Here is a 26,720-nt window from a genome sequence, read left to right on the forward strand (position 1 = left end):
AGTGTGAAATTCTTACAACTCTAGATGATTTTTAGGGGGTTTAAGGCTTATAATTTTAAAATGTTATTCTGGTAGGAGCAGAAGCTGTGTCCTGACATGTTCGGAGATATGTCTGAAACAGTCCTTGCCACGGAGGTCTTGCAGTAGAATGTAATTAGGGTTCTCTATTCTGTAATGTGTTATATTAATTAGCAGTCAAAATCCAATTTTTAAAGCCCAGCTTTGAAATGTATTTGCCCTTCAGGCCACGTATCGTGCTGCCACAGCACAAAGTGTCCTATTTCACTGGGCTGATCATAAAGTAAAATACATAAAATACATGTCTGCATATATTTTCCAATTAGAAGGAAGGGGGGACACGACCAATTGCCTTGTAGCAAATTTAGTGTTTTATTTTCAAAGTTGGATGACTGTGCTCTGCAGCTTCTCTCTGCTGTTGAAGATGATGACACAAACCCTTGTGGGGCAGGCAGAGCTTGGCACAGGGACATGTTTTGTCCCAAACTCCATGAGTGAAATACTGGTGTGATATTGGGGGGGGTGGGTCACAGCCCAGCAATAACCTGCCTGGCCGGGGCAGCCTGCTTGGCCACCCGAGTCCCTGGTGGAGCAGCACTGCAGATAAGGAAATCTTGTTAATAGTTTATTGTTTATTCTGAGTTGGTGTTTTATTCCTGTAGAAGCAGATTGTTCCTTTAGGCAGTTTCAGGTTTTCACTGCTGGTCCTCCTCTCTGCTCCCCTCCTCTCCCTGTCTGGGATAAAAGAGGGGAGGTTTGAATGCGCATTGAACAGTGGTCCTAAATCTGGCTTCACCCTGCGTGCTGCTCAGAAATTTACATTTTCATGCTGGTGGAGGGATACATGTGAATCTCAACGATCTTTCAAAATTTTTCTTTAAATGAAAGCAAAGCTGTTGCTCACCATTCACCCCATTATATAGGGGCACAGGACAGCCAAAGCGTGATACTTGATAGAGGGAAAACCTTGTGCAGGGCTTCCATTTTCATATAAATGCTATATATTTTGCATCCTCTTCTTTTCTTCCCTGATCTGCAGTTTGATAAAACCATTTTTTTAAAGTATAATTAGAAGAAGTTTATATGTTGTATTTTTAAGTATACAGATTAATAAAATCTTAGTATAGGAATTAATCAATATTAAACTTAGTATAAAAATTAATATAATCTTTAAAAGGAGGTAGCTTTTAAAAAAGGAAGATGAGGAAGATTAAAAGCACAGATCTGTCAAAGATGTTTTGGGTTTTATTGAACTCAGTGGACCCTTCAAGTAAGTTTAGTATGTGCAGCTTTTCCACAGAAAAAAGGGAAAGTCTTGACAGAGATAGTCTAAATAGTTTTTGAGCTGCTGCTTTCTGAGGAGTAAAAATAAAAGTAAGGTAAAAGTAAAAATAAAGCACTCCTAGTCATTCCTTCTGGCAGATATCCACCCTCTGTGCTCATGTCCACCTTAAAAAAAAGAGTGAAATGCTCTAACATGGTACTGGCGTGGCCTTGGAGGACATCAGGTGGCAGAAGTCGTCGTGCCAGGCTCTGTGAGGACAGAGCTCTCAGCAATTGGTGCCGTTGTTTAGTGCCTGTGCTCTGGCCAAAACTACCATCTCTGCCCCAGATCAGGGACTGTGGGGTGGGAGAGCATCATTCTTGGGCACACCAGGGGGCTGGTGACCCTTCCCATGGTCCCTGCCACCCTTACCCATTCTGTGATAATTTTGGGTGCAGTCCCAGGGCCAAGCCACCACTGCATCCTTGGGAAGAGCTCCTCCACACCCACAATCCCAGACACAGCCCACGTGGGGCTGAGAGTTGAGCACTAAAATAAAGATGTTGGGTGCTATAGGCCAGGGGAGTGTGGCACAGTGTGGTTCCCAGCACACCAGGAGTGCTGGTGCTGGTGGTTGAGCCAAGGGAACAGCCGTGCCAGTGGAGGTGGAGTGGCCAGGAGCCAGCCCAGGGACACTGGGAGTGCCTGTGGGACGCATTAATTCATCCAAATAAGAAAATAAAATCAGAGGAAGAGGAGGTATCTGTCAACCTGAGCAGAGTTTTGTGATTTATTTCATGATCTAGTGCCAGACAAAACACTGTGGTCAGCAGGAAATATCATTGAAATTTTTTCCATGTGTCTCTACAGCAAGATTTCATTGCAGAAGCAAAATTCTCCCTACGTGTTTTGGTCTCAAGAATTTATTATGGGTGAAAACAAAGCCTTATGCAATCTGTTGTGAGTTAAAATTAACATTTAGATCACCAAACAGATTCAGTAAAGGAAGATTTTAATGTAATATTTCATTCAGTTTTAAAGCTTTTGTATGTATTTTCTGAGTTGAGCATTTTTAGTTTTTAGCATTAGGAGTACTTGAATCATCGTATCGTGGTTTTCCCCTGAGAAGCAGGGGATTTTGACAGTGAAGAAGAGAAACTTGGTTGGTTTGCCCTCAGGAAGGACATGCCTAGTGATTAACAGGAGTTAATTCACTGGTAATTTTGATCTGTGAACTGTCAGCCATTCTGCATGTGTGTTTCTGTGCAACATGGTACTCTCAGTGCTGATTGCCAGGGCAGAGCTTTGAATTACAAATACCTTTCTCTTTATGAATGAATTTCCTTAACAGGCTTCTGAACAATAAATAATGCACTCTAATATGTCAGTGTTTTCATGACTCAAATATGTCTGTTCTTTACTTTTCATAATCCGGCCCCAAAAGGCTTGATTTCCTCTCAGGTATATCTGTGACTTGCTACTACCAAAAGGCACAGACCCAAACCTACCCCATCTGTCCTCCTTGTGGGGATAAGGGTAGCATTCCCCAGGGCCCCAGAGGGTTCCACCTCCCGCTCTGGGGGTGATTCCTCATCCTGAATGATGCTGGGGTGATGGATCTGGTGGGTGCTGGAGTCCTGGCAGTGGCAGTCGCTGTGTATACACGACTCAGGTTCACACATTGTTCAAATCACTTTATGAACAGGCCAGTTAATGTGTTATCAATGCCTTGGAGCTGGGCATTGGCATTAGTGAGTGTTAGAAATAAAAATACTTTAGGGTTTTATTCAGGTGAGAGCAAGTGGTGTGAGCTCTAATTGCTACATGAAGAGCAGCAGTAAGCAGGTGTTGTGCTCTAAAGGACCTGAGTAACATATTTTGTATCCAGATACTGCATCACAAGCTTCAGCCAAAATTACTGACTTTTTCAGTAGTTGGTTAGACATGACATTATAGATTGTGTAAATTTAATTCATGGTCATCCATATTCTAATGGATATGAGTAGTACAATCAAAATTTGATAATTTTTTGCTGTCTGTAGGTCACAACGTTATTGTGATTTGTGTTAGTAACACATGTGGATGCTTCAGATTCAGATTGTGGGATCAGGATGGGACAGTTTGTGCTAAAAAGTCCACAAACACCCAGGATTAATTTGTGCATGGGTTGTAATGTTTTCTTTAAAAGTATGGGTAAGGTGAGCACCTGCACTGGCACGAATGCTCCATTTTTCCACCACAGAGGTGGAAGCTGCTGTGGCAGCACAGCTGTGTGTGCGCAGCCAGAGCCGTCAGCAGTGTCAACATGCAGAATTTTTAAACAGCTATAGCTGCATCCGTATTCCTTTAGCTTATTGCCCTTTCATTTCCTCCTTGGTTTGTTTCTTTCCACTCCTGGCAGCCCAAAGGCTGCATGTGGGAAGGTTATGGCGTGACAGTTGATAATTCAGTGTGTCCTTCTGATTTATTGCATATTACTGAACCCTGCTTGGACACAGAGTTGCTCAGCTTACAGTCTGGGTGGCTGAGGTTATGCTCAGTCATGTTGACATGCAGCAGTCAAGATGCAGGCCTGGAGACACAGACTTGGAGAATTTGCAAGGAGGAAAAAGTGCATTCTGTGGATTAACTTGTTGTTCTTGTGCTCCCCCCATTGCAACTTCTGGACTTGATCCGGGCATTCCCACAAGCACGGGCAGGGGTAACTCCAGTGGCTGGAATCGGAACTTTTGGAGACCCCACCTCTGGCGGAGTTAAATCCCCACCTGAATTTATACCCCAGGGGGTAGGACAACGGTGGTGTCAGATAAGCTCCTCTCAGTAGTTGGGCATGTGCTGATTTTCAGGTGAGGCAGATTTAGTGACCAGTGGGCTGATAGCTTTCCTTTACCAAAAACGGAAATAGTTTCTCCTCTTTAGTACATCAAAATCTGTTAGCAATTTCAGTAAGTGCAATAATCATAATTTTGAATATATTATAGAAAAAATAGTCATGTAAATTAAATATAATTAATTTTATTTCTGTTTTTCAGGAGAGGTTGATGTGGACTGGTCCATCTCTCATAAAGACTTAGAGGTAACACAGACAATCAAATTCTTCTGTAATTCTTTATATTGATGCTCATTAACAAGCAAAGCAAGATAAATGGGATTCAGAAGCCCTTCAGTGGTGTTTGTGTGGGACCATAAGCAGTGTCCTCCCACGGGAGGAAGGAGTTCCCAAGTTGCAGCCAGCACAGAGACAGGAAGGGACAGGGATGGCGGGAGCAGGAGTGCCTCTGTGGGTTTTGCAAAGGAGGACACAATCTCTTCCTTTCCAGTCTCTTCAGAGGCCCAGGGATGTTTCGTGGCAGCCTGGTCCCATTGTCAGGGGGCACTGGGAGCCAGTGGTGTGTGGTGCTTTCCCAGGGTAGTGCTCAGTGCAGGGATGAGTGTGGAGAGGCTGCAGCCTGGAGTTCAAGGTGCTGGAGCATCCAGGAGGAGTGAGCTTCAGCTGCCAGGTCCAACTCCTTCCCTTTTTTTTTCCAAGGCCCAGTAAAGCTGATGAAATCAAGTAACGTTAACAAAATCTTTCTGTGAAGAGAAATGGTATTTTTATACCTCTCCCATTCACTCATCCAAAATTTTCATTTATTTTTTTAAAACTTGTCATGTTTACTAGGCAATGAAGGTTATAGATAGGATTTTCAATTCTGTCTGTCTGCACAGAAAGTATGTGTGAGGTCACTGAGAGAAAGACAGTTGTTTCCAGCTTCCCTTTTTTTTCTTCTTTTTTTTTTTTTGGTTTATAAATCTTTCTTTACAATTGAAAATTGCAGATTTGGTTCAGACTTGTGTAGCATTGTATTTTGTCCAAGCAGCTTCCCTTAATGTGTGCAAGGGAATGTGTAACTTGCATTTACAATTAATGTTAGTCATGTTTGTATTCTGAAGAAAATTCCAGTTTGTCATGACATAGCATGGTGAGTAAAAGTATCTTGGCTAGCTGAGGGAAAGCAAAAGTTCATAACTGCAGTTTTAAACAGCAAAAAAGAGTGTCCTGAAGTGGAAGTTTGGACAAGAACTTCTTCCAGACAATGCAGCTTTCTCTGTAATGGAATTATCCATTCCAAACCTGTATGTGTAAATTGTACTTGTGAAACATTAGATATGTGACTGATCACTACCAGCAGTGACCTTCACAATTCCCAGTTCTAGCAAACGCCAAAGCACAAAATCTCAAGTGGTAAATGCATTTCTCTCCCCATGTCTTACCAGGCACAGATATCCAACTATGCCAGCGTGAGACACAGCAGCATGAGGTACTACACAGCTGACAAAAACGCCACCAGTAGGAACTGCAACAGACCAGGACATTTGTCCAAGAACTGTCCCACTCCAAAGGTAAGTGAAACACTTAAATCACTCGTAGATGCAGCTGGTTTTCCTAATAGTCCCTTGTACTTGCAACTAGAAGCTTTTCTTCAGTGATTTATCCTTTCTTGGAAGGGTTGCTCTGAGTTGCAGAATACCTTGCACAAGGTCCATTTTCTGTATAAAATTATCTCTCTGTTTGGGGAGGTCATTGATTTTATTGTTTTTATAGAAGAAAAAATATGCAGAATCATATTGTAGAGAATGGTTTGGGTTGGAAGAGGCCTTAAAGCTTATCTTATTCCACCCCCCTGGCATGGGCAGGGACACCTTCCACTAGACTCTTTGGCTATACACTGAGGAAAAAAGGAGTGAAGTGCAATACAGAAACATCTTATTTTCCTATTTTAAAAACTGTTTGAAGATGTAAAATATTTTTCAATTGTATTTTCAACAAGGAGAACCTAAGGAATCCAAAAGACAGCCTTAGTAAATAAATGGAAGCAGATATCTGTATGACGAACCATGGTATGAATAAAATTAAAAAATCACAGGCAATACAAAACTGGAGCTAACTTTAAGCAACTCAAATAGATGCCAAGTATTCAGAAGGTTTGTCCCAGGGTTAGCAGTTTAAAAGTCAGTCTCTGCACTGTGAAGAAGTGGGGGCAGTCACATGAGAGCCTGAATTTACCAGCCCCCACAACAGAATCTGTAGGACCCTCAGTCCCCAGGGGACATGGGACATGAGGGGACATGGGGCTGCATCCCATTGACTCTTTGTGGGAAATACACTCACTCGCTGGGAGAATTGGATTTACAGGGATATAGACTTGGCCTCAGAATAATTTTCTGCGAATTGTGTTTGTCATTCCAAATGCTGGATTGTGTAAGTTACAAGGCTGTGCTGGACTGAGGCCAGCTTGCTTCAAGCACCCACCCAGGCACTCAACAACAGCAAGAAAATATTGTGCATTGAGGTAAAGACAGTGTAGTAAGTGAAGAAAAAAATCCAGTGATACAAAACCCTCTAAGATCATGGAGTTCCAGCATTCCCCAGCATTGCCAAGCCCACCACTAACACATGTCCCCAGACACCACAGTCATCATCTCTGTGTTCACTGAGCACAGACAACTGACACTGGTCATTCAACAGGTGCTGCAAAGTCCAAATTAAGAATGTGCAGGGAGTCTGTGGAGTCACAGCTTTGAGCTTTACTCTGTACATATTGTTCTTCCGCTTGATTCCTTGATGAAACACAACATCTCTGCAAGTCCTAGTAAGCCGTAGGCACTTCCTTGAGGTGGTTTCTTCTTAATTTCTTCTTTTGATTCTTTTTTCTTCAATCTTTTAAAACGTTGTTGCATAATTATTTTTTTTGTTTCTCCACAGAAAGTTCCCCCTTGTTGCCTGTGTGCAGGAAGGGACCATCTACAGCATAGCTGCCCAGCACGTTTCTGTCTGAACTGCTGTTTGCCTGGGCACTATTTCAGGGAATGCCTGGAGAGAGCCTATTGGAACAAACACTGCAACCGCTGTGACATGAAGGGCCACTATGCTGATGTGAGTATGGCCTGTGACACAGCTCAGTCGTCATTGGCTCTGTATTTGTCAAACATTGAATTTGCAGTCTCTTTGTGTTTCTTTGATTTTACATACTGTGTGTTTCTGTATGAAAATGTTGTGGTTAGTCTTTACATAACAATATCTCAGTTTTCGTGGAGAATGGTTGAAAAAAAACACAAAACAAAGTGGTGTAAACACTTGGTCTTCAGTTTAATTGGGGTGGAGAAAAACATCCTCATTTCTTTAGAGTGGAAGATCTAGGGAGGTTAAAATCAGGAGACAACAGCATGCTGCAAGCATTACCAGCAAGAGGTAAAGAGTAACTCTGTTGCTGCAAGAGTTCCAGGTCCAATTTTTTTCCCTATGATCAGTTATTAATCGATTATAATATTATTATAGAGGAGGAGTTTGAAGACTTGGGGTTTTATGTGATATACTTAAGTAAATCACAGGGAGATTAAGCATATTTTTCTCTTTCACCTTGTATGAAATTATTACAATTTTATATGTCTCAGAAATTCAGTCCTATATGTAGCAATCAACATTTTATGCTATTTTTTTCCTCAAATTAAACACAAAAGGTGTGGATAAAAGGCAAACTGTGATAACATCGGCATACATTCACACTTCATTGACTACCTAAAGATATGGCCTATGTGTTTGCCTTTCAAATACACCTGTGTGATGCTAGTTTTTTTGAAATTCAAAAGTACTTGAATCTCTTTCTAAATGTGTCCTCCCTGCCTTTATTTCTTCTGTTTGGTCAAAGAGTGTGTTACCGGGTCAGCGCAGACAGTGGTAGTACGTGGGATGTGCGGAGGAAACCCCACACATTTGGAGGTTTGATATTTCTTGTGATATTTGAATGTTTGAATAATATTATGTGGCAGTTTGACCCTGGCTACATGCCAGGATATCCACCGAGCTGCTTTCTCACCCTTCCTCTGCAAAGTAGCAGAGGAGAGAGGAAAAAAAGCAGTAAGGAATTAATGAGGATAGATAAGGGCAAAACAGACTCAACGCAGGGAATAAAACTTAAATTTATTACAAACAAGATAAAACTAAGAGAGTGAGAAATAAAACAGTCTTAAAGAAACACCTTCCCCCCCGCCACCCCTTCTTTCTTCCAAGTTCTCCCTCCCCCCGCAGCAGTGCAGAGGGGCAGGGAAGAGGGTTTGCAATCAGTTTGAGTCCACTCCTCAGACAGCAGTTCCTGCCAATCTGCTGTCCTGTGGGTTACTCCTCCATCGGGTGCAGGAGGGGGTCTTTGCACCCCAATGGTCTTCTATGGGCTGCAGGGGGACAACCTGCATCACCAGTCTTCAGCTCAGCTACAGGGGGTCGTGGCTCTGAGTCTTTCTCCTGCTCCTGTGGGGGAAGGAGCAGAAGACAGTCTTTGATCGACCTCTCCCCGTGGGTCCATCCACCCCTCGGGCAACAGTTCTCTTCAATCTGCTGCCCCATGGGTCATTCCAGGACATTTCCCAAGTCCTACCTGGGAAAACTTGTTTCAATGTGGGTTTTCCTCTCCATGGGCCATAGGTCTCCTGCAGGACTTTGCTCTGTCCTTCTATCAGTTTCAGCATGGTGCTCTTCCACGAGTAGCGGGGGGTCTCGGCAGTCCAGTGATCTTCCACAGGCAGCAGGGGCCTCATCCCTCAGTCTTGCCCCTGCTGGAGGGGAGAAGGGGGCCCCTGGGCCCCTCCTCTACCCCCCTCTCCCTTCTGACCTTGGAGTCTGCTTGTTATCCCATGTTCTCCTCCGCTCTTGTCCGGGCTGGAATTTCTTCTGAGCAACAAACCTCTTCCTCTGTTCTTAAATACGTTATCACAAAAGCGCATTTTCATTGGCTTAGCCTTGGCCATCACTAAGGAAGTCCCTCTTCTTTATAGGATAGGACAGTGAAACTTCTAGTGGCTTCTAACTGAAATCCCCCTTGTAGCCCTCCCCTTGCTACTAAACCTGTGACATATTAGAAATTCAAATTTGATCTTCCTCTTCTAGATGTACTTTTACTTATAGCTAATGTGCACACAATACCTTTAAAGAACATGAATGGCACCCCTGTTCTGGTAGGCAGAGAGACAAAACTGTAATCTCAAGCATCTTTGCCACCTTTTCTCTTTTACACGTTTTGTGACATGAGTTCTCATAAACTGATAATCTTTCCTGTAGAGAATCATGAGTCCTTTATCATCCAAAATTTTAAATCCTACCTGAGTTGTGCAAGTTATCAGGAAAATCACAGCATGTATTTTTTCCTGCTCGTTAGGTCCACCTTAAATCAGAAAGGTTTGTCCTTGAAACTTTGGGCAATTCTCTTGCAGTCCTGCGTGAGGCTGCCTGTGGGGGGAATGCTGGAGTGTCCGAGCAGTATCTCTCCTGCCCTGTCCTCGAAGAGAGAGACAGCATGGCAGAACAAAGGTAAAGCAATCAAAACCAACAGTAAATCTTTCCTGTGAGGCCAGCAGGTGATCCAGACACAAAGGGAATGTTTGGACAGGACAAGTCTGCTACTGGTGGCTTAAAGATATTTTTTTTTGCATCTGGGATATTCATAGTGGAAGAAAACACTTTCCCACATTGAAACTTTTCTTTGTGGAGAGGATCACCAGGGAAGCTGTCTGGAATTGAAGAGAAAGTGAGGATTATCATGAACCTGTGAGTGCAAGCCTGTTACCAAGACAGGGTAATGATTGTCCAAAAGCTGCAGAGGAATGTGAAGGTGAAATGACCCAGTTGGTGATGGCAGTGAGACACCTCATGCCTGACTGGTAACTGAGTGGCAAATGCAAGGGCAGTGTGTAGTTGGGGTCTCAGGGAGAGCTGCAGGTCCAGGCCCACCAGCCACGTGCACTGAGCCAGCAGGCAGGAACCACAACAGCAGCACATTGAGATGGGTGTATAAATATGATATGCATGGGGGGATTCAAGGCTGCTTTTGTAAAGGAAAAAAATCTCACTTCTTGGGAATCTCTGAAGTTCTTCAGAGGAGCAGGTTGACAAGCACGTGTGTAAACATGATCCAGTTGACATAGTCTACAAATTCCAAAAGACATTTGACAAAGTTCCTAACCAAAAGCTTTTAAGAAAACTAAACAGGCATGGAGTACAAGGATAAAGGTGGGAGATGCTACTGTGACATGAGAAAAGGTGAACAACAGGGCAACAAAATTTGCTGAGAAGGCTGAATTGCTTAGAGAGTCAGTGCTGTGAGCCAGCTGTGAGGAACTGCCCAAGGACTGTAAGAACTGGAGGGAGAACACAGTAAAATGGCAGATGAACTTGAACCAGGGAAAATAATCATATCTTGGCATATGAAATGATGGGTTCTGAGCATTACTACTCAGGACTCAGATTATAGTTATGACAAGCTGTAATAAAAAAGTGAAAAGTTAGGAATCATCAGAAAAGCAAGGGACACCTCAGCACGACTTTGGTCCCTCTTTTCTGCATCCCTCAGCACAGCCACAACTCCTTATCCTGGAAGGGAGGTTACAGAGGGAAGGGTATGTGAAGAGCTTCAGAATCATCTGTGATGAAAGACAGTGATCAGGAATCAGTTGTTCACTGTTTCTTTGAGCGCGCCCGACAGTCAGTAGGAGCCAGGTTGGGAAAAGACAGGAGGAGGTGGCTTTCTGTGCAGTTGACAGTAGACCCATGAGTCTCCTTTCTGAGGGATGCAGATCTGCTCTGCTTCCAGAGGAAATGGGAGCAGTTCATGGAAGAGAAATCACAGAATCCTACAACAACAGGTTGGAAGGGACCAAGACAGCCTAGCATGCTCTCCAGGCAAATCCTAAGAGTGTCCAATGCTGGGGAATCCACCTCCTCCCTAGGGAGGTGAATGTTCTCCTTGTGAAAAGTCTTCTCCTGTGTGTCCAGCTGGAGTTTCCCCAGGAGTAACTTGTAGCCATCACCCCTTGTCTTTCCCATATGACTCCTTGTAAAATGGCAGTTCTCATCTACTTGTTATAGAACATATGTAGTCAAATGCTTTGGACGCTCAAAGGAAATTGCAATTTGTCTTTCCCAGCCAGTTCACTCCCTTTTATTGTGACAGAGAGAATGCAGAACAAGGTCCTGTACACAGTCTGTCAGAGTGACTCTCCACAGCCACACTTTTATCCAGAAGTGAACATGACATAGCTCAAGGTGCTTCACCTGGTTCAGTTAGACAACATTCAGAGTTATTTAAAACATTTACAGAGTCATACATTTATGAGATGTTAGGTCAGTCTCTTTCCCTGAGACAGCACTGAAAATGGATGGAGTCCTTTTAGCTGGAGTTCTATTGGAAGCAGCCTGGCCTTGTGTGGTTTCCTCGGGAGGGTCATAAGAGGAGCCATGTGGGCAGGTTCCTTGGCAGTTAGGTGGATGTCGTGATCCTCATGGCTGGTGTACCTCACCTGCCAGCGGCAGGGCTGGGAGAAGGACTCCATGAACAGGATGATGTTGCAGGGAGCAGACAGACAGGGCAGTGTCTCCATACGTACCTGGGAAAAAACAGCGTGTGGGTGCTCAGTGAGCCAGCTAGGTTCGCCTAGGAGCTGGCAGCCAGCAGTGCCTGGTGCCCTGCAGCCACACTGTGACTGATGGCCTGGTGGTCTCATTTCCAGTGCCCTAAACACCCTGCTCCTTCCAGGGAATCAGACAGATACATAAATCAGCATCTTCTCCATGTTTCCTGACACTTTTTCTGGTGCAAGCCACCATTGGCCTCTTCTCTCCTGGGAAATTATGCCTCTCTTGTTTCCAGAACCTGTGCCACTGCTCACCATGGGGATGTGGCCACTGCTGCAGGCTGGGATAGGGCTGAAGGTGCAGGGATGGATCCACAGGTGTGGCTGGTGTCCCTGTGGCCAAGTGGCCTATTCCCACTGGCAGCACCACGGGCCCCCGGCCCTCACCTGGGCAGAGAGCGCAGGGTTTGCCTTTTCTCCTTCATTCCCCAGCACCGTGCCCCATCCTTCACATGTCTGGCATGTCCATGTCCAGCCAAGGGTGAGCGCAAGTCCACGTTACCAACAGCAGGGTTGATGCCAGCAGCTACTCAGCTCTGCCCACCTGGCACTGGCAGCAGAGGCCGTCTGCACCAGCAGCGTGGGGAGAGGTCTCGACATCTGCTCGTGCAGGAGTGGTTTTGAAGGGAAGCATTGTGTGTTTTCATGGCAGTTCCCATGTGGAGGTGATGAAAAGTGTGTGTTTTGGCAAATCTTTTGTTTTATTGTGGTGGCTTGCGGCGGGGCAGCTCCAAGCAGCCGCCGCTGCTTTGACAAAGCACCAGAGGATTCTGTTAAAAAGTTGTGTTTAGTAATTGTAGTCGTCGTGTCAGACCATAACTGACTCGGAGCTGAAGGATTTTTGCGAGATGAGTAGCTGTGCCAGCAGGGACCCAAGTCTCCTGGGCCAGCCGCGCTCTCATTAAGATTTGCCGCTAGCCGTGGCGGTGTTCGGCAAGTATGTGACGTGCATGCTGTTATTGTATGCTTGGCTTGTCAGCCTGCAGCTTTCTGACACTCACTTATGTCACTCTTTATTCAGAGACGAAGAAGCTTTTGATAATTTGACAAGACAAGCTCTTAAACGATCTAGGTCATGGCCTTCACTGTCTGTGATTGTGAACATATTTCCTGAAAGCCCTGTCACTCATCACAGCTACATTTTCTCCCGGGGAGCCGCGGGCCCGTCCCGGTCTCCTGTCAGCGCGTGCATTTTGGTTATTCATACGCCAAATACAGTAGCGGGGTTTTTCCTTCCCTTTTGCCGGCGCTCGCATGTTAGCGGGGCTAATCCGCTCCCCCGCGCCGCGCGCCCCGCAGGGCCGCCGTCGAGGGCCCTCTCGGCGCGAGGCAGACGACCGGCCGAGGGGAGCGGAAAGGAGGAAAGGCCGCTTAGTGCCGGTTTTGTGTTTGTTCATTGTTGTGGAAATATGAGAACTGGTGGCAAGGGCTTCGTCTATTGAGCACTCAAGTCCCGGTCTGCTGTCAGGGGCTGTTTGAGATTGAGTGTTTTATTTTCTTTGATGTTCACGTTGGAGAATAGGGAAGTGGGAATTAAACAACAGATGCTTTAAGCTGTTGTTCTGGTAAAACAATAATTAGCACCTGACAAAATTAAGTACGGGTCAAAACATGAAGCACCCAGCCCTGATTCGCCCGGTGTGGCACCTAGCACTGGGTCAGCCTCAGGTACGAGCAGTCACCCATCCACGCTGACTGGACGCGGTCCGTGGCAACAGTGGCATGGATTTGTGGAAATAATGGCCCAGTGCTTGCACGACCAAAGGTGTGGGCAAGTGGGGGGACATGCCCCTTGCCCATGCACGCAGCGGCCGTGCGTTGGCACTGGCGCTGCCCTAAGGAGTAAGCACCTTTTGTGCTGGTCTGCATGCAGGTAGGGCCAGGCCACTGGGGCAGGAAATAAATGCAATTTTATTTTAATGTACTTCATCACACTGCCTTAGTAACTCTGTAGTGCAAGGGCTTTTCTTTAAAAGAGTGCTGTTCATGGCTAAGTTCTTCTAAATAAATAAGGAAGATCACAGGTTTGGCAGCAGTTGTCTTTGGCCGTGGTCTCTTCCGTAGCAAACTGTCTCTGCTTCATTTGAGGAGCCAGTATTTGGTAATATTTGTTAGTTATACTTTTTGTCATTCCACGATAGAAGATGCAGACAATAACCCTGAGCTGATGTGAGGTAACAGTTAAAGGCATTGCCTCTAAAAGGCCATTGTTTAATACTCACCCCTCCTCAGCTATTCTACCCGACTTCTTAATGGTGAGCAGTATTACCCCAAGTCACCATCTGAATGAAGGGATATGCTTAGACACCACCTTCGTCTTCCTTGCCTCCCTTTTTTTTTCCCACCCCCTTAAAGGGGGATAAACCCCACCATAAGGATGGTGGGATAAGGATAAACCCCACCACTGGACAGCACCACAGAGGTACCAGGACTGCACCTTTCCCAGAGTTTTAGCAAGAGCCAACTGTGGTTCCCACTCTGAGTTACAGATTTTCACTCAAAGTGATCGTGTCCAGACTAAAAAAAATACCAAACCGAATGATTATTCAAAAACAAAGTAATTTTTATTATTATGAGGATTATTAAATAGCTGTCATGTGAGTAAAGGTCATACCACATAGTGGCATTTTGCCAGTATACGACAACTCATTGATTGCGATTTTTCAACCATATTAGCCTGGGCACACTGTGGTAATCAAAAACTATCCAGAACTAATGTATAAATAACTGCCTGCTCCCCCTGAGCCAGACCAGCACAACTCTCCAGCACAGCTTAAACCCCTTCAGGTCTGAGAGAGATGCTGAGATCTCTGGCTCAGTATTTTACAGGTTAGAGGGTGTTTATGTGTTGCACCTCTGAATGCTGTGTAAGTTAGGGAAGGAGGAAAATCCTTTTGTTTGCACTCAAAAACAGCTTGAATGTGTTCAAACCATCAGATCCTCAGTGAGGAATGTGATGTCCTTCACACATTTCTTTTATAGAAACATTAATATAAAACTCAAATATTTACACACATTATTTGAGTAAGAGGAGAAATGTTGAACCATAACACAGAACAGATTGTAGATTTTTCTGCAGAAAATTGTGTTACTGGGGAATGAATAATAAATAATATTGTTTCCATCACATCCAGGAAAAACACGAAGTATGTGCCATAGGGGGACTGGTGAAAACTTGGATTTTATTTTGAGAGATACTGGTTAAAGTTGGAGTCTTTTTAATTAACACTCTCCATCAGAATAAAAGAAGGCAAGAATTTAGGCATAAGTGAAAAATGTATTTGAAATGTGAAGAAATGTTAATAGTACTCATTTGCAAGTAGTCATGAGGCTTCAAACGTTTGAAATTGCAGCTGCAGCATATTAGGGAGAAGCCATGGAATAACTCATATTTCTTAAAATACTGAAACTGGAGGTTGACAAACCAAATTGCTAATTGTTTAAATCACTAAGGAGCAGTTCTAATAAGAGAGTAAATGTTCTAAACAGAAGTGAAAGCCCTCCACTGCAGTAACTGTATGCCGAAAGGACAAAAAGTGCCACTATTTCCATGTCTGTCTGTGGCTCGAGGGCCATCAGAAATATTGTACATTTTGTAAAACCATTAAGAACGCCTGAGAGAGTGACCTCAGCCTCAGTGACCAGCAACACATTCTGATTTTGTTTAAAGATCCATGTTTCCCTCTTTCCTGTCTCTCATGTGTCCCTCAGATCTATTGTGTCACTGCTGTGACTGAAAAACCTGCTCTGAAAATTTTTTTTACAAAAGGCTGCACTTAGGATTTGATGTGAGAGCCTGGCAATTTAAAAAATAAAAATAATAATAAAAAAAAGCAAGTAAGCCATTGTAAAAATAGAAACATTAAAGCAATCTGTTATGGTTCTTGTTTACAACTCGTCTGACATGCGGTTGCTGAGGATTATTAAGTGTAACAATTATATTTTGATTAGGAAAGAGATACGTACAAAAAAAGATAAAATGTTTCTGTTCCTACATGAAAGGAAGGCACCTTGTAATTTAAATTTCAGAACATTATGTAAATTTAAAATGTCAGAAATGTAGAATTTAAATCTGCCCCTGTTTGTTTTGCAGCATTAATGCTTCCTACAGTCACAGACACACTGCTCTCCCAAACTTCTGCCCCTCGGAGAAGAAGGGCAGAGAGAAAACTGTTACTGGCTTTCTGACAATGGCAGGGAGTGTGTTAAAGCAGTGTAAAATTCAATTAAACTGTCTAGCCAGGTTTTTGAAGCTGAAATGCAGACCCTTTCAGTTAAGCTTCTTATTTTCCTGTGACCGACACCAGTGGATACTGTGTTATGCCAAAACCAACAGGCTGTAAAGCACCTTGTTTCATGCTCCTAGCTGATCAATATTTTTATTTTCCAGGCTTGCCCAGAAATATGGAGGCAGTATCACCTAACAGTAAGTAGAAACACCTTTTTTATTTTCTTCTACACCCAACCTATTTACTCCTCTGTGAACTGCTGACCATAAAATATAGACAAGCATCTTCTGTGAGAAGATAATAAACATCTGAAGAGTTTTTGAACTGAAGAAGGCAATGAAACACTGTCTCTATTTTTAAACATCTTTAGAATTCTAATTTTTTTTTAATACTTCAATAATCAAATGAGTACCTTGCTTCTCTCCTTTCAGTGACCACATTTACACATAGAAAGAGGGCTAAATTTTAAGTTGGGATGCACAGCAGGACCAATAATCAGATATCCCAGATGCTGGTAATTAGTAACTCTGTGTGACAAAACTTTCCTCTTAAATGAGTAAAATAAATCTCAGTTAGAGTGGAGACATTAATTTGAGCAAATAAACTCATAAACTTTTACAGATAATTTTTAGTTGTCAGGATATAGCTATGATTGCTTCTTTGGCCTGCATTAGTTGATGTTTAATCTTTGAAACAAGAAAATACAGCTTTGTGAACTGTACCAGTGTATTACTTAAGGTTTTTCCTCATATGTAAAACAGAGATAAAAATAAAACAAAATGCATATAAATTTGGCTAATATTGAAACCTGTTACGATATTTAATCAGTTAAGAAAATATTCCGTGGATTGGTCTCACAGGTCTTGAATAGATTATTTTCCAAAATTGTCATACATAAAAACACGTTTAAAGATCAGGGTTTCGTTGTCCCTCTGAAGCTTGGCTGTCGCCGCTCCCCAGATCGGCCGTGCATGTATTTTGCTGTTACAGATAATTAAGCCCCACTCTCTGCTCAGAACAAAGTAGAAAAGTTTCTCCATTACTTTTCTTTTCGGGTCTTTCGCTTTTTCTCTGGAGCAGTAGACGGGATGTGCTTTATAATTTGTGCCTCCATCTCTCCGTGGCAGTGGAATGCTCTTTTTTCTGCTTTTTTGCTTCTAAATTCAATGAATAGGAGAAATCTGCACTTAAAACCTTACATTTGTGTTTTGTGCATAAAGATTTTAACACAAAGATCTGCACTGGAAATCATCCACCCTTCCTGAGAATTTACTTTTAAACAGAATTGATAAAGACTTTTTGTTGGGTTTTTTTTTTAAAGGCATTATGAGCAAAAGATGCATTCACTGAATATTTTTGTTTGCTTTTTTAAAACTGGATGAAGGAAAAAGGTAAATGCTGTCTTTTGTTATAATCCCTGAGGGTGCATGTAAAAACAATTTCTGAAATGTTTATGATACTTAGAACTTAATAATATGATAAGTATGTTTGGTGCAATAACATCTTGTGTTTTGTTTTTTACTGAGATCTAAGATTCAATTTCATTTTAGTCTCACCTGCCACTGATAATTCTTCCAAAAGTGTGTTGCCATCAAAACTCAGAAAATATTTATTTCTGTAAAAAAAGTGTGGAGTAACTTAAATCTGACCAAGTTGTTATTAGGCCAGATTTTGAAGTACCTTGAGATAGAAAATTTTTTCTGTGGATTTTGTAGTAAGCATTTAGTGTTTACACTTAGTTCAGTATAAAGCTAAAAAATGTGTGTCAGAAAATACTCTTGTTAGAAAATTTAGTGCTTACAAATACAAGTGTATTATTAAAAACATTTGGAAATTGGTGGCGCATTTTAAGGACATTTTTATAATGTGGTCAAATATGGGCACGCGAAGATTAACTGATATCAAGTCAAACTGTAGCTTCTGATAAATAATTTTTTTTATTTTGCAGTGAACCACAGATTATCTGCAAAAAATCCACATTTCTGACACGTGGGAAATGCTTTGCACACCTCCATTTTTTGCATGTGAAAGGTCCCTTTGGTTCAAAGTTACATTAGCAGTCAGATTAAATGTGGAATTTAAAAATTTGTGTGGTAAAAGACATACTTAGTATTTACAATAAGTAAATTGAAAGAAACTCCATTATCTGAATTGTTTAAAAGTGTGAGTCCTGGCTTTCATTACTCCCTTTAAATATTCTCTTTTACACCCAAAACAGAAGAGAAGTAAATAATGTTCTGGCAAGAATCGAAACTTCTACATTTGAATAATGTATATTTTATATATATTATATATATTTATAGCATCGTAACAAAAAGCCATGATTTTTCAACTCTCATATCAGCATATTAATATTTCACTTTGAAAGCAGCGTACAATTTTCCTAGCTTAGAATAGATATTTCAGTACAAACAGGGTAACAGCTTAAGAAAAAATAAGAGAAGTTTAAAATGAAAGTGCAGTTGTGCTGTTGCAGCACGCAGAGGCTGTCCATCCTTGGGGGCCTTGGGAAGCTTTTCCTGCACTTCATCTGTGGATACAAACACTAGATTGAAACTGGTTTTGGTAAATTGGTGGTGAGTGTCCCTCACGCAGGTCCGTTTAGTGCAGATCAACCCGGCCATCAGGTTTTGTGATAAAACACCTTTTTTTTTTTTGCATCACTCAAAAATGACCATCACAGATTTTGGTCAAATGTTTCACATTCTATAAAGTATTCTTAGTTAATTACTGTGAATGCTGGTGAAGAACCACATGGCCTTCCACCTCTCTCTTTTGTGAGGCTTTTGGTTATTTTACTCATTTTCCAGTGCTTTCCTAGGAGATGGACTGCCATCTATTGACTCCTCAGAGCCCCTGCATGGTGCATGGGGGAACTCAAACAATGACTCAATAACAAGCCCATTCTGCTCTTGGGGATGGTGGAAGGGTTTGTTGACGTTGGCCTTGGTGACACATGTGGGCACATTACAAATAATTTGTTATGTGAGCAGAAATTTCTTATTCCAACCAAAACAGACTTCCAGAGCAAAGAATCTTAAAAAGAAGTGTCAAAAAGGTTTATAACTGGAATAATTTAATTTGCCTTTTGATGGAAAAAATATTATCATATGGTATTCAGTGAAGCTTAAATCTAAGGGCTCTGTGATAATCAGAGCTTTATAAGTGAGTGAAGTTAGTTTCTTTAAACTTGTTCTTTCAGCTGTCTTAGCTGAAATTATTCTGGAAAAAAACCCAAACAAAATCAGCAGAACATTCCAATTCCTACTGTGGTTTAAAATAATATTTAATAACCTCTTTAAGATGATGATTTAAAACATTTACACGTCATTTTCATCGTGACTGCTTTCTGTATTTCTACTGTATCAAAGAAGGGAAATTACATTTGTCAAAACATACTTCAAGTTTTTCTTCATGTAGGTATTCATTTGCAGTAAATTGGTTGGTTTTGATACCCACACATGTTTATCAAAAGGGTTATTGTCAATCAAATAATAGGATAAGGACTTCTTTGGCAGATTCAGGATAAACAGTTTTGATCGTAGCTTACTGCACTGTTAATAATATGTGTGATTTTTTGGGGCATGAGGCATTTGGAGGCCTTGTTGAGCTCTTTGGTCTGGGTTATGAGGAAGTTTAGCTTACAACTTTGCCTTTCTAAATGCCAGCTGCTCCACAAACCCAGAGAAACACGGGCCATGTTCTACAGGACATGCCATCACACCCCCTCTCCACACTGAAGATAGAGGGGTGCTTTTTCACCCTCAGAGCACTTGGCTCTTTCTCATTCCCTTTTTCTTGTTGTTTCAGATTTCAGTTATAAATGTAGAAACATTTATTATGTATTGTGACTGGAGGCCAGGTTATAGCCCTCTTACTTCAAACAAAAAAGATAAATCCTAAATAAGACTAAAAAAGTCAGTAGAAAAACTTGTAAGAAGGTGGCACTCCATGATTTTCATTTGTTTGGTTTGGTTTTGCAGTTTATTCTTAAAAAAATGCATTTCCCCTCCAAGTTTGACCTGCTGCCTGTTCCCCTCGGTACATGCCCGGTGGCAGCTCTGTCTTCAGCAGGTCATGCACTGGAGGGGCAAAGCCGGTCCAGCGCAGGTCCGGGCTGACACATCCTGTGGGGACAGCCCTTACCCCCCTGCTGTTCGTGCCAGTGTCCCACCACTCTCGACTGGCCTTCCAGGGAACTCCGTGGGGTGGGTCCTGTCCTGTGGTCACCCTGTAGCTTCACTGGCCGAGCAATCCCATGAATCTGCTGCAAGCAGCTGCCTTTCCACCCGGCAGGCGACTCACCAGCGAAAAGAAGAGGATATTTATTTATTTTCAGTGCATAGTGAACCTGTTTTGCTGCACTTCTGCCGTGAGCCCCCACAGTGCAGCCCAGACTTCCCCAACAGTGCTGCGGGGGGACACCCAGGGAACGTGCACGGGGCCCCCTCGGCGTGTGTTGGTGTGAGATGGAAACAGATCTCACCACATTTGCATTGTCAGGGCAGCTTGTGCCATACAAGGATGGACATGGCCGGTCTGGCTTAGGAGCAGGATGTGGATACCACAGGAATGAACTTTGCAAGTGTTAGAATCTTCTTCAGTAAAAAACAACTGAATAAAGAAATTCTGTCCCTAAAATAGACAGAGCAGGGTTTTTATTTTCCTGATGTGTTTCTCAGTGTTGATGTGTGTGTTAAAACATGAATCCTGCTGGGCCTAGGTGTTTTCTTTCTGTAGGGATTACTCATTTTTAATAACCCTTTCCTGCCTCAGTGCCTCTCCATCCCCCATGCCCTGCCTTTACCAGTCTCATCTGTGTGAAAGCTCCCAGGCCAAGATGGCCACCAACAGAGTTTTAGAACCATCAGAATTTTTAACTAGCAGAAGCTATCATTTAACATTCTTTTTGATAGTTTGTTAATCTTACTTTTAATCCACTTACATAAAGGAAGGTGAACCAGGAACTGACTGGTTTGGCCCCTGGGTGTAATAGACATGAAGGGACAATGTATCTTTTGTGTTTAGATGTTGCACTCAGATTTCTTTGTGTGCATTATTAAAATTCCTTGCGGCCTGCCACTTTTTTCCTGAAATAAAAATATAAGTCATGTCCATGAAAGCCAATTTTTTTACGGTGTGACTTTCAGAAATGGAAGATTTAAATTAATACAACCCTGACTAAAAATGTGTAAGTTTGAGCGAGAGAGAGAGCACATTTGGTTTTCAGAGAGGGGTGGTTTTTTAGGTGAGGGAAGGGATGGGTTTAACAGTATTTTCTGCAGGAGGTTAATCCCCTGCCTCCCTGCAGCCGTGGCCATGACATGGCTGCAGGACTCTGCTGACCATGGCAAGGCACAAGGCCAGGGACTGTGGGATCAGTGCACTCCTCTGGAATGCTTCTAGCACCTGGCCGATTCCTCTCCAGGTGTTTTAAGGCTATTTCTAGTAAGTCTGGTAAAAACACCACATCATTTATGAGATAGGCCATGTATTTTTCATATTTTGAAATCCCAGGGCGGCCCCTCATGTGCCAGTGCTTCAGTATCCATTCAGCAGGATATTTTACAGCGAAGGCAACCCAGAATTCGCAGGGATATGGATTTGGGATAAAGCTGACTCTGGCTCTTGTGGGGTTTGGGGAGAGACAAATGCGTGGAGCATGGCAGTGTCCCCGCACCTGCTCCGATGCAGAATTTCCTGTCCTCGGAGAAGGTGCTCACGCTGTTAGCCAGAGGAGGAGGTGGGGCAGAGGCTGGCCAGCAACAGCCAGATATTTTGATTTTAAACTATCATTTTGCATTGTCCAAACTTTGGGCCCTTTTGCAAGGGGTTTTCAGTGTCAGAGGTGTCCCTGACATGCTGCCCGCCCTTGCGCAGCTGTCCTGTAGAAAACCAGCATGTCAGAGGGAGTAGGCATGCTGGGCAGGAGGCTTTTACTATACAAATGTTTATTTTCCCCTTCTAGTTGTAATGTGCCCTGTGTTACCATTCTGTTTCAAGTCTCACATAGTTTTTGAGAACCTTAACCCCAAATCTTTTCCTATTGCAAAGAAGTCATATTTCACAGAAGGCAGTATACCTTCCTGATAGCTTTTTTGGGTTTTTTTTTACAGAAAACAAAGAGAGTTTCAGGTCTTGAAATAAATGTTAATTTTTTGAGTTCAAAGCATATGCTATAGCTTTTGGTACAAAAGCATGCTAGCTATGGGTTCTTTCCCAGTTTTTACTTGGAAGTTGTGTTTAAAATATCACAAGGAAAAGAAGTAGATTTAGTAACCTTACATAATGTTACATACGTAACATGTCTTACAAGGAACCGAGCGAGCAGTTTCAGTGGGATGCAGGACCTTACAGCAGCACAGGCCTCAGCTGTTACTTACCTTTATCATGTAATAAACATGGTGGGAAATGTCCTGCTTTCTCTGACCGTTACCTGTCCTGTGCTCTTCCTCACTTTCTGCCCAGAAAACAAAATGAAAGGTGCTTTTAAATTGAGTGTTAAAGACCAATTACATCTTGACCAAAAATTGCATTTTGGTATGTCTCTGGAAGCAGTTTGTGAGTGGGGAGGGGGTGGAATAAAGGGCTGAACCAAGTAATTTCCATTTCCCTGATTTTGGGGTTCCAAATAACGTCGTCAGGGTGTTTGTCTTGGAGAGCAGAGTCCCGTAGAGAACCCCTACTTCAGTGCGTTGATGTGGTGTCAGGAACCGCATTTGCTGCAAAAGCAATGTCTTTTGAGTCTGCCTTTGAAAGGGAAAGGGAGAAGAGCAGGAGATGGAAATCAGTATATTTTAACATTTTAAATCTGGTTGTCTGACCCCTGCATGCCTGGGACACTGTGCAGTATGTGACATTTGGTGACGTGTCCCGCCAGCCCAGCACACCCCAAAACCAGCAAGGTTTGGGTTATTTTTGTGATTCACCAAAGGTACTGGGTGAGGAGTTAATTAATCAGACAGGATAATCAGGGAAAGCTTTGCTGCTAAAATGTCTCCCCTCCATTTACTCAACCACAGTTCTTCTAAGGCAAAGGATTAAGATGATCTTTTCTTTAATACTTACCAATTTGGCAAAAAAGTTTCACCTCTCTTTCCTCTAGTTTGAAAAGGTGAATCTACACAAGCATTTAAATAATTTTTAGTATTTCAAGTATTAACCATCTAAATAAGGAAGATAGAATTTTCAAGCTAAAATGATGTTTCCAATGCATTTTAAAGACGCATGAAATCTGAATTTTTCTGTGCCCTCTTTCAGCATTCAGTGCCATGTGTGAATACTCAAAGTTCCTATATTCTGAAAATTACTCCTCCAAACTTGCTATGAAGATTACTTTTTAAAGTTTTAGTAGAACTTAGTGGTGGTTTCAAAATTCCACAGGAAACATCGTCTGTGATCTAGCAGACATTTTAAGATGTAAAAAAAAATATCACACTTGCACATAGGTAACATAAAAAGGATTTTGGTACGTTTTTGTATTGCAAAATGGAAAATATGTAAAATGTCACTAAATCTGTTTTCACTGTGTGGTTTATCCTACCGGTGATTCGTGTGTCAGAGCAGCCCAGAGCTCCTGCCAGTGAGACAGTAACTTCCTCAAGTTATGCTTGATCATGTTAATAATCTACGGATTAGGATTCCTTAAAAATATTCAGTGATTTAATTCCGAGAGGGTCTATCATGTCAATGATATTAATACATCTTGTTAGGTCCTGTCATGTGAATGGAAAAGTTACTATCCCCGTGACAGAATTATCCTGATTTTGATTTCAAGTGTTGAAGAATCAAGCTTAAAGGAAATTAAAAGGAACCAAGGGCCAGCACAAAGTGGTGAGGAACTCAGAGCTGTGAGCAGGTGCTAGGGGAGAAGCCTCAGAGGTGTGAGTGAGGTGCACGGTGTGTGAACACACAATGTGGTACCCACGGAGGGCCACAGAAGGAGACATCCCACAGAAATTTTGGCTACGGGGGAGTGAAGCTGGGTCTCTGCTTTTGACTCATTTTTGATTGTTGAATTTGGGTTAAACTAACATTTGACAAACATAGCCCAGCATTTGCTGGAACTCAGAAACGGGCACAGACAGCACCCCCTGCCTCAACAGCCACCCCGTGATGGAATTGGCACAGACAACCCACTTGTGATGGAATGAGCACCCCAATCCATGGTTAGCCTGACAAGGCCCCTTTCCCTGGTCCCTCCTTGGTGCCTCCATGGTGCAGTGTTGGCCAGCATGGGGTGGTGAGGAAGAGGTGCTGGTTTTACATCATAGCAGATGAGAAATTCATAAGGGAATGATGGTCACTTCCTGGTTCAGCCTTCCCCACAGTAGAGTCCAAAAGCTCCTTGTGTTTTTTTTCCTTTTTTCTTTTTCCTCTCCTCAAATTTGCGGTTTCTGCACATGTAGTCGCTGCTCACCTTGTAGCCAACAGAAAGTAGTTTTGTGTTGTTTCTTGACTCTGCAGTTAATTCTGTTTCTAAAGAATTTTTATAACTTCTTTTGGCACTTAAAAGAAGGGGTGGTGAGCACCCATGCAGGAGCACAGACACTGGAAGCTTTCTGTGGACTATGCAATAACCGTGAAATCTCTCCTCCTTTAAAATTAATTGCACCTTATTTGCATGAGATACCCAGTTTCTGTCTGCACTGTTGATGGCAAATGAGATCCTGCTTAAATTAATTCTGATTTTCTGATGGTGGCATGAAGAGGCAAAGAAAGGAAAAATTATAGCACTGAGATACACAAAAGTTTGCCTGGAGAAAAACAGTTTTAGTCAACAGCATATTTAGATCGTGTGAGAGAGCAGAAATCTGAAATGCTTTGATCCATTTTTAGATGTTGTAGGCTATTCAGGAAGTTCCAAGTCATATTAACATGAAAACTTTATGGAATTGAAAAGAATGTTAAGAAACAGGTGTGCAAGAAGAATGTGGAGCAGCTTTTGTTCATCAGTGGTAGTATACAGATTGTCAAGTGTTTCTGCAAAGACACAGTTGAGATGAATGTCACTTGTAGTAAAGCAGGGTACAAATAATTATGGCAATGCTGAATATATATGGTGGTCCTTAATGGCGAACACATGAAAAAATTGAGGAGGTGGATAAACATTAACATGTGCAGTTGGCATCTTGGCAATATAAGGAAAGTGCTTCTGTGAAATTGTCAGTTGGTTAAGGATGCTGCAGTCTGAAGCCCATCAGTTTAAAGGGAAATGTTCAATTATTGTCTATTTAGAACATGCCCCAAAACTCACTTCTGGCAAACTGATGCAGTGCTCACCTGGCATCTTGTATCCTCCAGGAGCACTACAATTTTTTTCCAAGTTTACTTTAATTTTAGCTGTGATTAGAAATCACTTCAAAGTAAATATTTATTAAGAATGTATTTATCAAGAAATATTTCTTAAGAATGCTCCCATAAGAAAGTTATTTCACATGTTGTAACTTCCTCCTTTTGCGTCCGATTGTGAGGGGCTATCAGCAGACGATGTGAAGGTTAAAGAGAGAGAAAGGAAGCTGTAAATCATCCAGAATGACAGTAAAAATTAAAACCTTGGGGTTTGTTGGGCTCCCTGGAGTATTAGCTAATAAATATAACCATGCTTTAGTTCTGTTCATCTTCTGATTTTACAGGCTTTGCAAATGTTTGTGTTCAGATTAATGTATAAATTTATGTGTAAGTATGCATACGCTTAGCACACACATATGTCTGCACAGTGCTGTGCCCAGGCACTTATATACATAAATATATATATATATATATATAAATGTTTGACCGGTCCCCTAATAAACATTCAAATAAAATATACGTGTCCTCGTGCACGAGTCTCCACCTCCTTCTCCTCCTCCTCTTCCTCCTCCTCCTTCTCCAAGGCCTCTCCCCACCTCCCCCACCCCACTTCAAAGCTTGTGGTCCTTTCTCCATCCGTGTACTAAAAGGTTTCTTTGTGAGCCAGGCCATTTGTCCGTCATTGTTTGGGACCCAAACGGTGGTAAAATACCCTGTCACCGATCCGGAGCGCGGTGAATGGCAGCTTCTCTCCGGACAATTGGCGGCGGTGCCGAAAAATATTCCTGAGAGGATTATTTAACCTTTCAATTTAGGGGGCACAAAGCCCGGCTGATTAATGAACTTTCTGATGGGCGCCGATAAGCGGATCTATTTCTTTATTTCCTCCAAAAGTGATTCCTTCTCCTGTCCCATATTACTATAATCTTAAACATAAAATGTGGCAAATAGATTAAAAAACAGCACTAAAGAGTTTATCTGGCTAGCAAACTGAAGGAGCTAAATTAAAATTGGTAATGAAAGCAGTGGCTGAGCCCTGTATATGGTTTTTAAATGCGCCGTGTATTTTGAAGAGACTTATTCTCCAGCCTGCTTGGTAATGACTGCTTTGGGTGCACGGTCCGGGTCCGGCTTCTGTTATCCCCCCAAAAAAATGAGTTGTGTTATCTGGATGACTGCAGACACATATGCATCCCCCTTTCTCACTGCATGGGCAGACAAGGTCGATAGCATTACAAGGTATTTGTGGCAGTGCTTGTTTCAGTTTTCAGAGCTGCCAGTTTTCAGCCAGATTTGAATTACAAAAGAAGAAGCTGGCATGAAAATTGAAAGGGTTTATCGGCTAGTCTGAAGCCTCATAGCACATTGCTTATTTATGCAGTCCATTTGCACCAGGAAATGTAAAAAGGAAATACATTTTAAAAATAAGGTCATAAAAAAACAGATATGTTTAAGATGGCAAATAAAATATAGAT

At 42.3% G+C, this 26,720-nt stretch overlaps 1 protein-coding gene across 2 annotated transcripts in view; it reads left to right on the forward strand.

Moving 5' to 3' along the window:
- ZCCHC7 (zinc finger CCHC-type containing 7) overlaps positions 1-26,720 on the forward strand; it is an 88,681-nt gene that overhangs the window by 52,507 nt on the left and 9,454 nt on the right. For both annotated transcript variants that reach the window (XM_050329548.1, XM_050329549.1), the window contains exons 4-7: positions 4,315-4,358; positions 5,540-5,665; positions 7,029-7,199; positions 16,116-16,151. In XM_050329548.1, the coding sequence (XP_050185505.1) occupies positions 4,315-4,358; positions 5,540-5,665; positions 7,029-7,199; positions 16,116-16,151 (377 nt within the window). The remainder of the gene's footprint in view (positions 1-4,314; positions 4,359-5,539; positions 5,666-7,028; positions 7,200-16,115; positions 16,152-26,720) is intronic.

This window comes from Myiozetetes cayanensis, unplaced genomic scaffold (assembly GCF_022539395.1).
Source record: "Myiozetetes cayanensis isolate MyiCay16 unplaced genomic scaffold, myiCay2020 scf4, whole genome shotgun sequence".
NCBI lineage: Eukaryota > Metazoa > Chordata > Aves > Passeriformes > Tyrannidae > Myiozetetes > Myiozetetes cayanensis.